The 16,439-nt window shown below is 46.0% G+C and overlaps 1 protein-coding gene across 5 annotated transcripts in view; it reads right to left on the bottom strand.

The window, feature by feature from the left end:
- LOC148038874 (RNA-binding protein BRN2-like) overlaps positions 1-16,128 on the bottom strand; it is a 29,975-nt gene extending 13,847 nt beyond the window's left edge. For 4 of the 5 annotated variants that reach the window (XM_087674762.1, XM_087674761.1, XM_087674765.1 and 1 more), the window contains exon 1: positions 15,825-16,124. In XM_087674762.1, coding sequence (XP_087530888.1) covers positions 15,825-15,987 — 163 coding nt within the window. In that variant the 5' untranslated portion in view covers positions 15,988-16,124. Of the gene's footprint in view, positions 1-15,824 lie in introns of all 5 variants that reach the window. The other variant, XM_087674766.1, reaches the window with a different exon arrangement.
- Between the last annotated feature and the right edge of the window lie 311 nt (positions 16,129-16,439).

Raw genomic sequence — 16,439 nt, 5'->3', positions numbered from 1 at the left:
CGTCACCTTGGTCGGAGGATCGGAGTCGAAGTCTGATGAAGGAGAGGACTCATCAGTAGAGTCAACATCCCGCTTCGTCTTCTGCTCCTTCTTCCTGCAAGCCGCTCAATTCTTGCAGTCCCTCCGCAAATGTCCCTTCTTGCCACAGTGGTAACACTAGGCCCTCTATTTCTCTTCTTATCCTCTCCATATGGCTTCTCCGTGCACTTCCACTGATGATAAGTTACATGGACCTGATTATCTCACATGGAGTGATGTCATGAAAGCTTGGTTTGTGCAGAAGCGGTTATGGTACATCGTCTGTGGAGCTATTGCTCGACCTCTCCGCCCTTTTCCTCTTCCTGAAGACTATGAGAACAACCATGAGGAAGCGGTGCTCACATGGGACTCAGACGATGCCCGTGCTTACTCGGCGTTGCTTCGGTGTATTTCTAAAGCGGTCTTACCGGCGTTACCTCCTATAGGACCTCTCCTGAAGTATGGCAGAAGTTGCAGCAGATGTACAGGACCAGCTTCGGCACATGCAATCTGCCCTTTCCGAGGCGCATCTCGTCGGGACGGTCCTATGACACACAATGTTATAGGGCTGACTGAGCGCAGAACCAACCTGAAGAGGAGTTTCTATCGCGACACAAGGTTGCGTTTTCAGCGTTTGAGGGCAGGCAAGAGGGCTGCGCCTCGGAAAAAGGCTAAAGTAAACGTGGTCGCGCACGAAAGGAGTCCAGGTGGTGGATTTGATGCTGTTTACTGCTGTTTGACGAGGAGGAAGTTTGAGTTTTCAGCTTTCAAGTGCAGGTTTTGTTAGCAGAGTATTTGTCAGCTCATATGTGAGTCTGAGCTTGATCTCGGCTGGGCATTTTTATTAGGTATTTTAGGTATTTTTCTGGTGTGGCATTTTATGCCAGTGGAGCATTTTATGCACCAGTCGGCCAGCATTAATGCTGGCCGGCCAGTATTATTGCTCCCCACTTTTTCAGCCTATTTATACTCAGTGGTTCCTCCTCAGTCAGTCACATCATCACCTTTACCATCTGCAGACTCTGTGGAGAGAGGAGCCAGAGCCAGTGCTAGTGCCCACGCAGCCAGTGACTCACTGTTGTATGCGACTGTCTCATGTTCAGATAATTGGATTCCATTTCCCGTGCATACATCTGAGTTCTCATCTGTATCGTGTTCTTTCTTTCTTTTCTTTTTGTCTTGTGTTTCAGCAGTTTATTTCAGCACATGTTTATGCTTCCACCGCTGCTCCACTTCTGACATGGTATCAAATTTCAGGATCTGTGCTTCTGCTGTGTTTTCTTGCTGATTTCAGGACTGTCTTCTACCCCTGCTGATCAGACGACTGCTGTCGCAGCCAGGCGACCTGTTTTGGGGCTGTTTTCAGCCTGCGTTTTTTGCAGTTTTGCCATCGCCTGCTGCCTACGCACCCTCTGCTACCTGCGTTTTTCATCTGCAGCTGCTGGCGACAGTTTTCTACCTGTTTTTCTCCAGTTTACAGCCTGCGTTTTGCTGATTCAGCATCTCTCGTGGCTGGGTGACTGTTACTTCAGGCCGTTTTTGCTGTTTTTGGCAGTTTTTGACTGATTTTTTGACTTTCTGCAGCAGATTTTGTCTTCTATTGATCGGATTTTGGGTTTTATTGCATGTGAACTCTCATTTTCTGCAGTCTGTGCTTGTGTTTTGGCTGTGTTTCCTCTCTACCTTCCATATGGCTCCTCCGTGCACTTCCACTGATGATAAGTTACATGGCCCTGATTATCTCACATGGAGTGCTGTCATGAAAGCTTGGTTTGTACATAAGTGGTTATGGTACATCGTCTGTGGAGCTATTCCTCAACCTCTACGTCCTTTTCCTCTCCCTGAAGACTTTGATGAGGACAACCATGAGGAAGCGGTGCTCACATGGGACTCGGACAATGCCCGTGCTTACTCGGCGTTGCTTCGGTGTATTTCTAAAGCGGTCTTACCGGCGGTTACCTCTTGTAGGAGGTCTCTTGAAGTATGGCAGAAGTTGCAGCAGATGTATGAGGCCCCTTCCACCATGCGGGCAGTCACACTTTATGGCCAGCTCCAGCAGATGAAGTTTGAGCCGAAAGATACTATTCAGTTTTTTCTTCTTCGTGTTACGCAGGTACAAGACCCGCTTCGGCACATGCAATCTGCTCTTCCCGAGGCGCATCTCGTCGGGACGGTCCTCTACAAGCTCCCCTCGGAGTTTGATGGAGTGGCCAATGCTTTGCGGGCGCAGACATCATCGACTCCTGTCAGTTTTACACATATGACCTCGATGCTTCTTGAGCATGGGACATCCTTGAGATTACAGGGGCGGCTTCCGGTACATTATGGAGGCGAGGCTTATGTAGCTTCAGAGAGGGGTGACGGGAAGAAGAAGTCGAAGGCCCAATGTTACCACTGTGGCAAGAAGGGACATTTGCGGAAGGACTGCAAGACGTTAGCGGCTTCCAGGAAGAAGGAGCAGAAGAAGAAGCGGGATGTTGACTCTACCCATGAGTCCTCTCCTTCATCAGACTTCGACTCAAATCCTCCGCCCAAGGTGAAGTCCAAGGCGCGGAAGGGATCCTCTTCTTCGGATCGCGGGAAGGGCTTGGTGGCCCCTTCCTCAACTGCTTTCTAGTAGTGGTGATGAGATCATCCCTCATGACTCTCTTGTGCCAAAGAGGGAGTGTGAGCGGGTGTTCAGATGGGGCAGCCGCGCCTCATCTATACTTTTATACAGGTGCACAGGTTCCCGAGAGGGAGGTCCCTGACGCATCGACTTCAGTCTGGCAGAATCAAATCCTGGAGCTAGGATTGACATCCAGGTTCATGATGAGCTGGTTATCTGACAGAGAGCGGGAGGCTTTCGTCTGGAGCACACACGAGGGGACACTTTGGCGGTCTGGCCAAAGGCGGGGAATCCATGGTCACCTATGTTCAGGGGCATTTTTGACAGGATGGTCTTGTATGCTACTGCGAGATATTGGTGATGGACGCAGTGACATGCTATGATCTTCTCTATTTTCAGGTGTTTGGTACGATCAACATCGACATCAGGTTCTCTCCGAGGCACCTTGGTGGTGGCTTAATCTGGTGTGGCATTTTATGCCAGTGGAGCATTTTATGCACCAGTCGGCCAGCATTAATGCTGGCCGACCAGCATTATTGCTCCCCACTTTTTCAGCCTATTTATACTCAATGGTTCCTCCTCAGTCAGGTGTTTGGTACGATCGACATCGACATCAGGTTCTCTCCGAGGCACCTTGGTGGTCGCTTAATCACCCACTGCTTGGGTATCCATGGTTCTACTTGGTGGTTCTATGTTGTATAGTTTCAGATCCCTTTTCCTTATACTATTGTATTGTATCAGATCACCCATGATCTGAGAGAGGGTGTTAGTAGAGTATTTGTCAGCTCATGTGTGAGTCTGAGCTTGATCTGGGCTGGGTATTTTTATTAGGTATTTTAGGTATTTTTCTGGTGTGGCATTTTATGCCAATGGAGCATTTTATGCACCAGTCAGCCAGCATTAATGCTGGTCGACCAGCATTAATGCTGGTCGACCAGCATTAATGCTGGTCGACCAGCATTAATGCTGGTCGACCAGCATTATTGCTCCCCACTTTTTCAGCCTATTTATACTCAGTGGTTCCTCCTCGGTCAATCACATCATCACCTTCACCATCTGCAAACTCTGTGGAGAGAGGAGCCAGTGCCAGTCCAGCATTATTGCTCCCCACTTTTTCAGCCTATTTATACTCAGTGGTTCCTCCTTGGTCAATCACATCATCACCTTCACCATCTGCAAACTCTGTGGAGAGAGGAGCCAGTGCCAGTGCCCACGCAACCAGTGACTCACTGTTGTATGCGATTGTCTCGTGTTCAGATATATGGATTCCATTTCCCATGCATACATCTGAGTTCTCATCTGTATCGTGTTCTTTCTTTCTTTTCTTTTTGTCTTGTGTTTCAACAGTTTATTTCAGCACATGTTTATGCTTCCACCGCTGCTCCACTTCTGACAGGTTTTGCTTTTTTCATCGCCTCCGGCGGGTGAAGAAGTTTCAGGACGCGGAAGAGCCCTAGCAAGCTGAGTTTTCACAGTAAGAGGGGGCTGCTTTTGCGTTTGTGAAGGCATTACAGGTGAAGATGTCTACAAAGATTGACTTGGAGTTCCAGACGATTATGGACCGGAAGGTGCCTGTCTTACCGGCTCTTCCCGCAGATCAAAAGCTCGATGGCGACAACTACCGCATCTGGCTCGTCATGATGTTGGCCATCCTATGATTTGGCGGAGGTTGTATAGGAGGAGATCGACCGACCCTCGGTAAGAGATGAGTCCAAACTCTCTTCCGATGCTCGTGCGGAGTTGGCCAAGGCTCAGTCTCACTGGGACAAACTGAATGCCAAGATTCGTTCCTTTCTTTTTTTCGTGTACTACAGCCGTGATAGCTCACATCGAGCACTTGACGGTGGCTTGGGAGATATGGCTGGAGCTTGATCAGATGTACAACCGGATGACCCTTATGAAGTGGGTTTCTTTGGAGGTTCAGATGCGGATCTTGTCCGTAAACAAGTCTTCTTCGCTGCGAGACCACATCAACAAGCTAAGACAGCTTCAGATGCAGGTTCAGAATGCGGAGAGCCGATTTCCTCCGAAGACATGGCAATCACACTCTTGTCCCAGTTGCCGCCACGATTCGATACATTCTACTCCACCCTTATTGCTTTGGGGCGGGAGTCTACTCTTCAGTGGGAAGAGTTGGTTCCTATGGTCTTGGACCAAGAGAAACAACTAAAGGGACAGAATGCTTCCAAGTCGGAGGCATTGACAGGTCAAGCCTCTCAGAAGAAGGGGAAGGACCAAAAGAAGAAGAAGGGGGATAACAAGTCAAAGAAGGACAAGGACAAGGACAAAGAATCCACATGCCATATTTGTGGAAAGACTGGCCATTGGAAGAAGGATTGCCCTGACAAAGACAAGGACACCAACAAGAAGGACACGAAGGATTCTGGAGCGGTGGCTGCACCCTCATCAACTGCATTTCTTCATCTAGCTGTCATTGCGGACTCTTCATCGAATGCTTCTGATGCTGCAATGACGGCTCCCCAGGCTCGAGAGTGGATCGTTGATAGTGGTGCCTTCCGACACATGACTCCTTCATCAGATGGTGTTGCCCAATTGCAACCCTCGCGTGGGCAGATTCTCATTGGAGATAGCTCTTCCGTGTCTATTGCAAGACGGGGTAAGATGCAGCTTATTCCAGATGAACGTGGTGGTACCCATACCTCTAAGGTCTTGCATGTACCAGGTTTAGGGTATCATCTCCTGTCAATTCATAAGATTTGCTCCCTTGGACTTTTGGTGGAGTTTGGCAGTAACTCGGTGCGAGTCCTTGATCGTGGGTCAAGGAAGGTTCTATCATCCGGCTATGAGGAGAACCGCATCTATAAATTGAAGTCTTTCACCGCTCTCTCTACTCTTCTTCTTACCTCTCAGACACAGTCAGAGTTATGGCATGCTCGGTTTGGTCACCTCAACTATGATTATCTTCAGAGGGCGTCACGTGGACAACTTATTGGAGGGTTGCCAAATATAGTGGTGAGCCAGCAGCCATGTGTCTCCTGCATTCGTGGGAAGCAGCATAGGGATGCCATTCCCCACACAGCTTTGCGGCGGTCTACTACACCGATGGAGCTTGTATCTACGGATCTATGTGGCCCTATGAGGAACGAGTCCTTGCGTGGGAGCTCCTACTTCATGCTGATCGTAGATGACTACAGCAGGATGACATGGGCCTATTTCTTAGCATTGAAGTCAGAAGCTTTCTCCCACTTCAAGGATTGGCTTCTCTTTGAGGAGAACCGATCAGGCAGAAAATTGAAGACCTTGCGATCCGACAAGGGTGGTGAATTTGTTTCTAATGAGTTTGCTCGTTTTTGTGCAGATAAAGGTATTCACCAGGAGTTTGCTAATACCAACACTCCTCAAGAAAATGGCATTGTTGAACGGAAAAACCGTAATGTGATCGAGATGGCGCGCACTATGATGGAGCACCGATAGACCCCTCAGGTTCTGTGGGCCGAGGCTGTGGCTACTACAATCCACATTCTTAATCGATCCCCCACTTCGGCCGTTGACGGGATGACACCTTTTGAGGCTTACTTTGGGACTAAGCCCGATGTTTCTTACTTTAGGGTCTTTGGGTGTGATGCCTATGTTCACATTCCCAAGGCTCACCGTGATAAATTTGAAGCAACTTCCCGAAGACAGGTATTTGTTGGTAGCTCCCAGTCCCAAGGCTATCGATTGTATGATCCCGTCAAGCGGGATGTGTACACTAGTCTAGGTGCGGTTTGTGGAAGTTCCGGCCATATCAACGGGTACGGAGCATCCCATTCTTGGAGATCCAGGGGAGAGTTGGGCTCCTGCTACAGTTCCATTGGAGCCCGTGCCTCTTGATTATGATTCTGTTTCTGACACAGAGTCTACTGTTCCACCGGTCACCCCTGAGGAGTTACCACCGGTGGATCTTCCAGAGTCTTCCACTGATGGAGAGAGACGAGGGAAGGTTCGGCCTCCTCCTCGATGGGCACATGACACACTCCGTGATTCTGGGATCGAGGGTTTTCCTGAGGATTGGGGACCGCAGGATGGTCCGCTGCGGTCACGGAGACACCAAGCACATTCTACGAAGCTTGTTTGCTCTAACTATTGTTTGATGACCCGTGTTATGCAGGATCGAGAGCCCACCTCCGTGAAGAAGGCTTTACAGTCCGTACCATGGAAGAAAGCTATGGAAGCCGAGTTGGAGGCTATTGAGAGAAATGGCACTTGGTCACTCGTGCCACGCCCCCCGAATAAGAAGGTGATTGGCGTCAAATGGGTCTTCAAGACCAAGTACCTTAGCGATGGTTCTTTGGACAAGCACAAGGCTCGCCTTGTTGCTAAAGGTTTTGCACAGCGCCCAGGGATTGATTGTCATGATACTTTTGCCCCCACTACTCGTATGGCAACTATTCGAGCTGTTCTTGCATTGGCTGGCCATAGGAGATGGCTTGTTTACCAGTTGGATGTCAAGTCGGCCTTCCTCAATGGTGATTTGAAGGAGGAGATCTATGTTGAGCAGCCTCCTGGCTTTGGATCTTCAAATGGGAAAGTCTACAGGTTGAAGAAGGCCTTATATAGCCTCAAGCAGGCTCCGCGTGCATGGAACAAGAAGATTGATTCGTTCCTTCAGTCTCAGTTGGGATATCGGCGTTCTCAGGCCAATCCGCAGCTTTATGTTTACACTTCCGAGGATGGTTGTGTGCTTTTTGTGTTGTATGTAAATGATTTGATTGTCATAGGTGATCATGCACAGCAGGTCCAAGAGACGAAGTCAGCTTTATATCGGACGTTCGAGATGACGGACTTGGGTCTACTCCATTTCTTTTTGGGCCATGAGATTTATCAGTCTCAGAGGGGGATCTTCATCTCTCAGCAGAGATATGTACAGGAGCTCTTGGTGTCTTTTGCGATGGAGGATTGTCGGACCCTTTCTACTCCTATGGATCCGAACTGGAAGGCCACTTCCCATTCAACTTCTCCCATGGCGGATGCTTCCCGCTATCGTCAGTCGATTGGCTCCTTGATTTGGCTTCTCAACACTCGTGTTGATCTTTGTTTTGTTGTTGGGCTCTTGGCAGGGTTTATGAGTGAACCTTAGACGGTGCATTGGCAGGCTGCTCAGAGGATACTTCGGTATTTGAGGGGGACGTCTGATTTAGGGATTCATTATCCCGCAGGGACAGATGGTTCCGATCTTGTACTTGCAGGTTGGAGCGACTCGGATTGGGCCGGTGATGTGGACCACTGGCGGTCTACTACAGGTTACTGTTTTACCTTGGGTGCAGGTGTTATCTCATGGAGTAGCAAGAAGCAGCCCACGATAGCCCTTTCGTCTACTGAGGCGGAGTATCGGGCCGCGTCTTTCACCACATGTGAGGCTGTGTGGCTTCGGAGATTGTTGGAGGAGCTTGGCTGCCCCCAGACTCGTCCTACTTTGCTGCAATGTGACAATGAGAGTTGCATTGTCTTGGCACGGAATCCTGTTTTTCATGCCCGGACGAAGCACATAGAGATCTAGTACCACTTCATCAAAGAGAAGTTTTTGGATGAAACCATCACTGTGGAGTACTGCAAGACGGAGGACAATCTTGCAGATTTGTTTACGAAGGCACTTCCCCAGGCTCTACTTCGGAGACATTCGAGATCCCTCAGGCTTCTGCCCTACCCAGGCTCTGAAAGGGGGTGTTAGAGATCACAGCCTGACCAGGTGCAGTCGGACAGTTTCTGTCCATGTGCAGTCGGACTGCCACGTGGCAGTCCGACCGGTCCGGGCAGTCGGCTGCATTTAAAGCAGCCGACAGGTCTTTTTTTGGCGCCCTGTTTTTCTAGCTATAAATAGCCAAAAATCTGATCAATAGAAGACAAAAGCCGCTGCAGAAAGTCAAAAAATCAGTCGAAAACTACCAAAAACAGCAAAAACAGCATGAATTAACAGTCACCCAGCCACGAGAGACGCTGAATCAGCAAAACGCAGGCTGTAAACTGCAGGAAAACAGGTAGAAAACTGTTGCCAGCAGCTGCAGATGAAAAACGCAGGCAGCAGAGGGTGCATAAGCAGCAGACGATAGCAAAACTGCAAAAAACGCAGGCTGAAAACAGCCCCAAAACAGGTCGCCTGGCTGCTACAGCAGTCATCTGATCAGCAGGGGTACAAAACAGTCCTGAAATCAGCAATAAAACACAGCAAGAACACACATCCTGAAAACTGATACCATGTCAGAAGTGGAGCAACGATGGAAGCATAAACATGTGCTGAAATAAACTGCTGAAACACAAGACAAAAAGAGAAAAGAAAAGAACACAATACAGATGAGAACTCAGATGTATGCACGGGAAATGGAATCCATATATCTGAACACGAGACAGTTGCATACAACAGTGAGTCACTGGCTGCGTGGGCACTGGCACTGGCACTGGCACTGGCACTGGCTCTGGCTCTGGCTCCTCTCTCCACAAAGTCTGCAGATGGTGAAGATGATGATACTGACTGAGGAGGAGCCACTGAGTATAAATAGGCTAAAAAAGTGGGGAGCAATAATGCTGGTCGGACAGCATTAATGCTGGTCGGACAGCATTAATGCTGGCCGACTGGTGCATAAAATGCTCCACTGGCATAAAATGCCACACCAAAAAATACCTAAAATACCTAATAAAAATGCCCAGCCCAGATCAAGCTCAGACTCACACATGAGCCGACAAATACTCTGCTAACAAATGTAGCCCGATCATCATTTGACTTTGTTCCTCTGACATGACTGTCAAATCGTCCCCTCCCTTGTTAGAAAACTCCTACCCTACAACACGAAATTAAGATTAGCACGTTGGGGTTCAATCTCTCCCTGCACAACAATCAAAGAGAGAACTTCAAAAATCTAATGCTAGGGAAAAGTTTGTAACTATGAGTGAAACTCACGAAGTAACCTTAGCATTAACAGGATGGATATCATTGCATTTTAGAGACCGATGGAATTGGTGATACATGTCCAAGGGAAGGGAGGGAAAGTATCTCACACAACCATCCCAAGATACATAGGTGTAATCATTTGCAAACATATGTAAGGTATAATGTTAGTGGGTAGTATCTCCGAAAACATTGCATCAAGGTGTAAAGTGAAATTTACTTGTGGATAGCTACAATGTGGTACTAAAGAAAAAAATGTGCTAGGAAAGAAAACAAATGATCATGATCCTATTGTCCTTGATGCAAATGTGGAATTTAAACCTATACCTACAGATGTGCATCTGCATCAAGAGCCTCCTCTATTGAAGTTAGCATAATGATGTTAGCCTGCTCTATTTCATTCTCAGTCTGTCGTCTCCTGGTTGTGAGCTCCTGTTATAGTCTGGCAAGAGACAGAGGAGCTCTGTCAGTTTATGTGTTGCTGATTTTTGTGTGTATTCCCTTCTCGGGTGGCAGTCAACCTTTATTGGCTGCTTTTTGTGCCAGTCGGCCAGATTAGGGCCAATCGGCCAGATTTTTGGCCAATCGGCCAGTTTTAGGGCTGTCGGCCAGTTTTAGGGCTGGGGGGGCTATTTAAAGCAGCCCCCCCAATCAGTCCTATAGTCTGTCTTTCAGATTCAGCGCACTCTCTCTCCTCTCCCACTCCGGCATCAGTTCTGCCCTTGTTTCCAACCTGATCTGGTGCCCTCACTGACGCTCCGGGCTGCGTGCAGGGACTGATCAGTCCATTTCAGAGTATTCAGCATCCATTTCAGTCAGTGCAGATCTTCTTCCTTCATTCTCTGCTTTCTCTCTGTCTCTCCTCCGTGTTCGTGTTTTCTTCTTCCGTTGCACACTCTCACAAATGAAACCTTTCATGGTCCAAATTGAGCACAACAGACAAAGAAATAGATAAGGGTTTTATTTCATGACTCAAACAAATTGCACAAACCTAACACCAAATTTGGCCGTAATGAAGAAGATGGGTCATTATCATCCCAAATGCAACATGTCTTTCTTGAGTGGAGAGGTAACTAACCTCTCCACTTGATCCTGGTTGATACGCAAGTCTCTCAAGAGGTCTAGATTGTGGCAAGAATATCTAATACACATGAATTTATTGAACTCCACTTCCGTCATGAGACCTACAACTAGCCAAGAAGGTAAATAAGAAGATGATGCATACCCCTCGTTGAGGCCATAATGTTTCCTCAAGGCCTCTAAAAATGGAGAACCAGAAAAAGGCATCATAGCTTCCCAAGAGGAAGGACTTTGAAACATTATGAATTGGTTATGTGTCATTTGTGTTTCTTGCATAAACCAAACCTCCACGATAGCTGCAAGATATTCTTTAAAAGAGCACTCGCTCTGAGACATTGTGGAGACATGCAAGGGTTTACATAGAGAAAACATATAATGTACAAACACGACTAAAACACAATAACTGAGATAAAAACACAAAAATGCAAATAGAGAAGAAAGATACCTCTAAAGTAAACCAATGAATATTGTAAATGAAAGGAGTATACAAGATGCTCAAAGGCAAAGCTGTCCAACAGTGGATGACTCTCATGGAAGCGGGCTAAGATAGTAGTCGAAGAGTGTATTCCACCAAAGATGGATCTCAAGAGCTAGGCAATCGCTGAGGAAGACATCTAAATAGAGGCAGCCTGCACTACAACAAATGGATGCTAAAAACAAGCAAATGCAACAATCTAGGGCTCCAAAGTAAGTCACTATTTAATGTGGGCAGCAGGCAGTAGTTAGAGACAAGTCATTGATTCATGTGGAAGGCACGGCGATTGTAGACAAGTCGCCGATTAATGTGAAAGGTGTGGCAACAAATGGTGAAGAGATAGTTGACTACCTAGTGAGGAGAGGGGCTGAAATCAACATATCAATAACAAAGGAAAGTGGCTCTACAGCCTCCTATTTATAGATATAGATCCTTTCAAAGTTTGGGTATTTCCATATGGGACACACAAACTTTGGTAAATTTTGAGTTTCAAGGCTGTTTTAATGAGTGAGTAAAGGTCCAATGTGTAATGTGTCTTTTTCAACTTAACATTGTGCCAAAAAGTGGCCCCTTGAATACCCATACAATGCAAGAAATGTGCAATACTAGCATTCTCTCTCAAATCATGGTTGACAAGTACAATGAACAAACAATGGTTGCCTAGGTCCAATGGATGGAACCTTTGTGTCCTATCCTATCCAATTAGTCCAATCCCATCCAATCTAGTCCGATAACATCCAATGACCATTGACACCAAGGGATCAAAAAAGTGACTAGTGAAGTAGATGTTTGGGTGACTATTTTAAGTTGCTTGCCAATGGTTTTTGGACCATTTTAGTAACAAGTTGGGGGATTCCTCTCCCACAATACACACACCCTCTCTCCATGCCATAATGCACTCTCTCTCCCCTACAATAGATTCTCTCCTCTTTTCTTAGTTAAAAATCTCAAATGTCAAGCTCTCTCTTTTTTTTTCGTAAAAGGTAATTGTATTAATTACGAAGAAAGTACAAGATTACATGATTACACGAGTACAAGAGGCACGAGGGCCATAGGCCAACGTGCGGGAAATCCCCGGACTAGGGTACTAAAAAGTTACACCAATCATGGCAAGGACCCAGAGGCAATTGCCAAATGCCAGGAATACAAATCCTCCCGAGGGAGCAAGTCAGAGTGCCTGATGAGATCTAGCTGCCAATGCAAGAGCCCTTTAAGCCTTGCAATATGTCGCGGTACATTAGAAGCCGAATCAAAGAGAAAAGCATTTCGGGTGGTCCAAATGTGCCAGCATCCCCAGTATCTGAAAAAATGGAATAAGATCTTCATATGTAACGGTGGTGGTGTGGGATACTTCGGGCGCACAAAAATCCAATCGAAGGGAGTCAGTGAAGACCCCACCACCCCGTGCCAGATTCGTGACAAGAGTGACCAGATATTCTTGGCGAGCGGGCAAGAAAGAAAACGATGTCGGGCCGATTCCGCCGAAGTGGTGCAGAAGAAGCAAGTGCCATTCGAGATTCGACGCTTGGAAAGGGCCGAGGCAAGAGGAAGAACACCAATCATTACCCGCCACAGAAAGACCTTGCATTTGAAAGGTGTCTTGTTCTGCCATCCCTCCATCAGCGTTGCCTGCCACCATGACAGTGATTTCCGCAGGCCCCAAACAGCATTAACTTTCACGCCCAACCATTGGTGATCTTTAATGAGAAGATGATATACCTGATTAGTAGAGGCATTTTCCAGACTCAACCGGCCTGCAAGGTCCCAGTCCTGCCAAGGGCGATCCATAGCCAGGGCAGGAAAGGGTTGCCTACCCTGAAGTTCCAAGGAAAGCTTCCCCCACAAATCACGGTATCCGCGCGGGATCCTGAAAAGTCTCCTAGCAGTCCGAAATGATGCAAGGACATTGCGAGTGGCAAGGGTAGCATCCGCAATCGAAGTCACACCCAAACGGGCCATGCGGTTAAATCTTGGTCTGAGCTGATGTTTATCTTCCCATGAAAGCAATGTGGATACCGCCAACAATTCCAGCTGAAAAGAATTTGTCTGCACGCGGTCCCCTACAGGATGCCAACGGGCCTTTTGGAGCACCACTTTCCAAGAGCCGACCAAATGCACTAACAAAGAGGAAGAGGGACTGGAGAAACGAGTGTCAGCATTAAGGACATGCCACCATGAGGCTCGAAGCTGTGTGTTACCCTGGCGGAGGCCGCTGTCAAGCTCTCTCTCTCTCTCTCTCTCTCTCTCTCTCTCTCTCTCTCTCTCTCTCTCTCTCTCTCTCTCTCTCTCTCTCTCTCTCTCATATTACTGAACACTCAATGCAATAGTCCCCAAGCCCTCAAGAGTGAAGCTCTTTCTCTACCTCAAAACTCTCAAGCTCTCTTCCCTTAACTTCAGGCTCTACTCTCAAGCCCTCTTCTACTTCTTCAAGCACTAAATGTTTGATGTATAGCCTCCAAATGTTTGAAACTTATTGCATTTAAGTCTCAACATTAAGTACGTGCTTCAAAATTAGATGTATACTATATTTGCATTGGATATATATCCAAGATGTTTTAGCTCGACTAGTATTGTGCTAACATTAGGCAATATTAACCAAATGCCATCGAACCTAACAACTGTATCCACCATGGAACATACAACAATGAAAATCAAAGAGGATCATGGATACCCAAGTAATGAGTAATCAAGCAACCAACAAGGTGCCTCAAAAGGAAATTGATGTCAATAAAAATATTTATCATACCAATCCCTAACCACAAAGAGAAAAAAAAGATAAATTTCCATGCTTGTCACGAATCAACCTTGCGGAAAGCACATCGTGAGCATGGATTCCCTTTCATCTAAACCACCAAAGTGTCTCTTCATGTGGGAAGGGATGAGAGGCAAAGACCACTCTCTATCTCACCTCACATTATGAATCTAAAAGGTAAACCAACTCCAAGGTTGGAATTTGCCAAGCTTCATCAATGCATACAAAAAGCCACACTCAAGGTCCACCACACTACATATGAATGAGGCTAGCATGCTACACCTTCACCACTTGCCCAGTGCCCATACACCCTCTAGCACACGAGTCGAGAGGTGATAGCAAGTAAATCCCCCCATCTCACTAACTACTAAGTTGCTCACCATAACAAAGAAATCTATTACAATCTACCCTATGCGTTATGTTCACTCATTCCATTCCTCAATATATAAAGTGATTGTGAGTCAAATTCAAAGCTATCAAGCTTTAACTTTTTGCATTCCATTATTCTTATAATTCATGTTTCACAAACAAATGCATAAACATCATCACTAAAATATTCCATACCATTATTCTTACAATTTATGTATATCACAAACAGCATGAACACCACCAATGCTAGAATATTGCATTTTATTTACAAATGAAAATACAATGCTCTCTTAAACTATGTATATCACTAAATGACTGATTTGAAAAGGTCAAAAAAAAAGATGAAAAACTTAGAATGATTCACTACTAATGTAAAGACTACCGAGTATATGGAGCCCACACTAAAATACCATCAACCTAACAGGCTCAAAAAACCCACCCTCAAAATACTGCTATCCATTTCATGCATGGACCATTATTGTAAAAGTGAGAAGCCATTGGCCTAGTCATGATGTTTTTCATAAATCATACAAATCAAACATCAGCCTAATGGTACCCAACCCAAATAAAATTCACCAACTCCAAGGAAGGCCTTATTACTGTCAATCTATCACAAATCTTTTGCTGATGTCAATGATGGTGATAACCTTTAGTCCGCAAATAGAACAATTCTACATGAACCAGATTCCCAAAAGACCAAAAAATCAGGGCTTCCTATGCAGATCATTAAGAAATTAAGCTCAATGGCCTTCACAACAAGAATCCACAGAAAAAATAGGATGGATCAGCAGTAAAAAGGTCTCGTTTCAGACAGTTTAAAGCATAGCCTCAAATTGCTGCATCTCTTGTATTTACTGTCTTTCTCATTTGAGACCTTACTTAAAAAACAACCAAAAAGATATTGTTGTGCCTCCTAAATCTCCCTTAAAAGAAAGTGACCGTGTGCTTGCATTTACAAAACATGCTATCCTGAACCAACACACGGTGACTTCTTTTTCCCATTGTTATGAGAGACGCAAAAACATGGAAGCAGAAAGAGAAATGAAAACAGAACAAAAACAAAAACGTCAAAAATTGGAGTTTCAATGAAGTTTCTATAACCTTAAGAATGAGAAAGGCAGAAACAGAATGGCATTGAAACAAAAAAGAGTGCAGTTTCGGGGCACTTCCAGTACTTATGCTTTTCCCTTGGAAGCTAGAAAACTCGAACTAAGATAAAGTCCCATGACACCCTAAAATCTCATAAATTGGTAGCTAGAAACGTGACAGTGGTATTTCAAATGTGTCCTATGTATGACCATGTGGCGTGCCATATGTCGCAAGCCTATCATGTACTGCATGCTAGTGTTAGGTACCGGTGATACCCTTTTAAGCTTCTATACCAATTTTCTGCATCTATATCATCCGTAAAGTCTTGCCGTTTCTAAGCATCAGCCTCAGCCATACAGAGGCAAAAGCCAAGGCATGAGACACATTTTGATTCGTACCTTATACAAGATTACTGCCAGAATCAAACTCGGCCGAAATAACACCTACCGCGGCACAAGCAGGGAAACATCATCGCAGGTTGCACGGGGCACAACATGTGGCGCCATTGTGGCTACCGAAACAATTAGAGGCGAAGTAAACAAGACCTTACCTCGAGAAGCTTTAGTAGCTTTGTCTTTAATGATGCTGATTTCGTGGACCGTACCAGCTTCTTGGAAAAGAGGAAGAAGCTGCTCCTCTGTCATGTGGCGTGGAATCTGACCAACAAAAAGCTTGACAGTGTCGAGGCCAGCGACTCCATTGAAACCATCCATGCCTGCGTGCAGAGAAACCCTAGGCCTCGCCAATTTCAAGTTTACTTCTGATCGGCTCTCCCGCTTCGCCAAGAAACAAGCTACTTGCAATTGCAAGGGGGCGCCCGGAAGCTAGGGCCGCAACGTTGTTGTGCAAATTTTATCCAGCTGAGGTGCCAACTTCCAAGACCCCGGTCCCCAACCTCTCCTCCAAAAATACGGGTGAGGGAAAAAAAAATTAAATTTTTATCTATCTAGGTAGTCCTTTGGCCTGCCCCTCACTAAGAAGTTTGAAAACGTTGGAATTTCCATATTGTAAGGAAAAGAGAACTATGTAGTAGTTACAAATGACTAAATTCATAAAGGTTTACAAAAATCTTGACGTTATGTTAAACTTTGTGAGAACAAAGATTTGTACTAATAGAGTAAAGGGGCGAGCTATAAAACACCTAAGGAAAAATATGTATTTATGG

The sequence above is a fragment of the Lygodium microphyllum genome, chromosome 3, assembly GCF_053477565.2.
Source record: "Lygodium microphyllum isolate KBCC chromosome 3, Lygodium_microphyllum_v1.1.10, whole genome shotgun sequence".
Lineage (NCBI taxonomy): Eukaryota > Viridiplantae > Streptophyta > Polypodiopsida > Schizaeales > Lygodiaceae > Lygodium > Lygodium microphyllum.
Note: the sequence above shows the minus strand (reverse complement) of the source record. Positions and strands in the feature narration are given on the sequence as shown.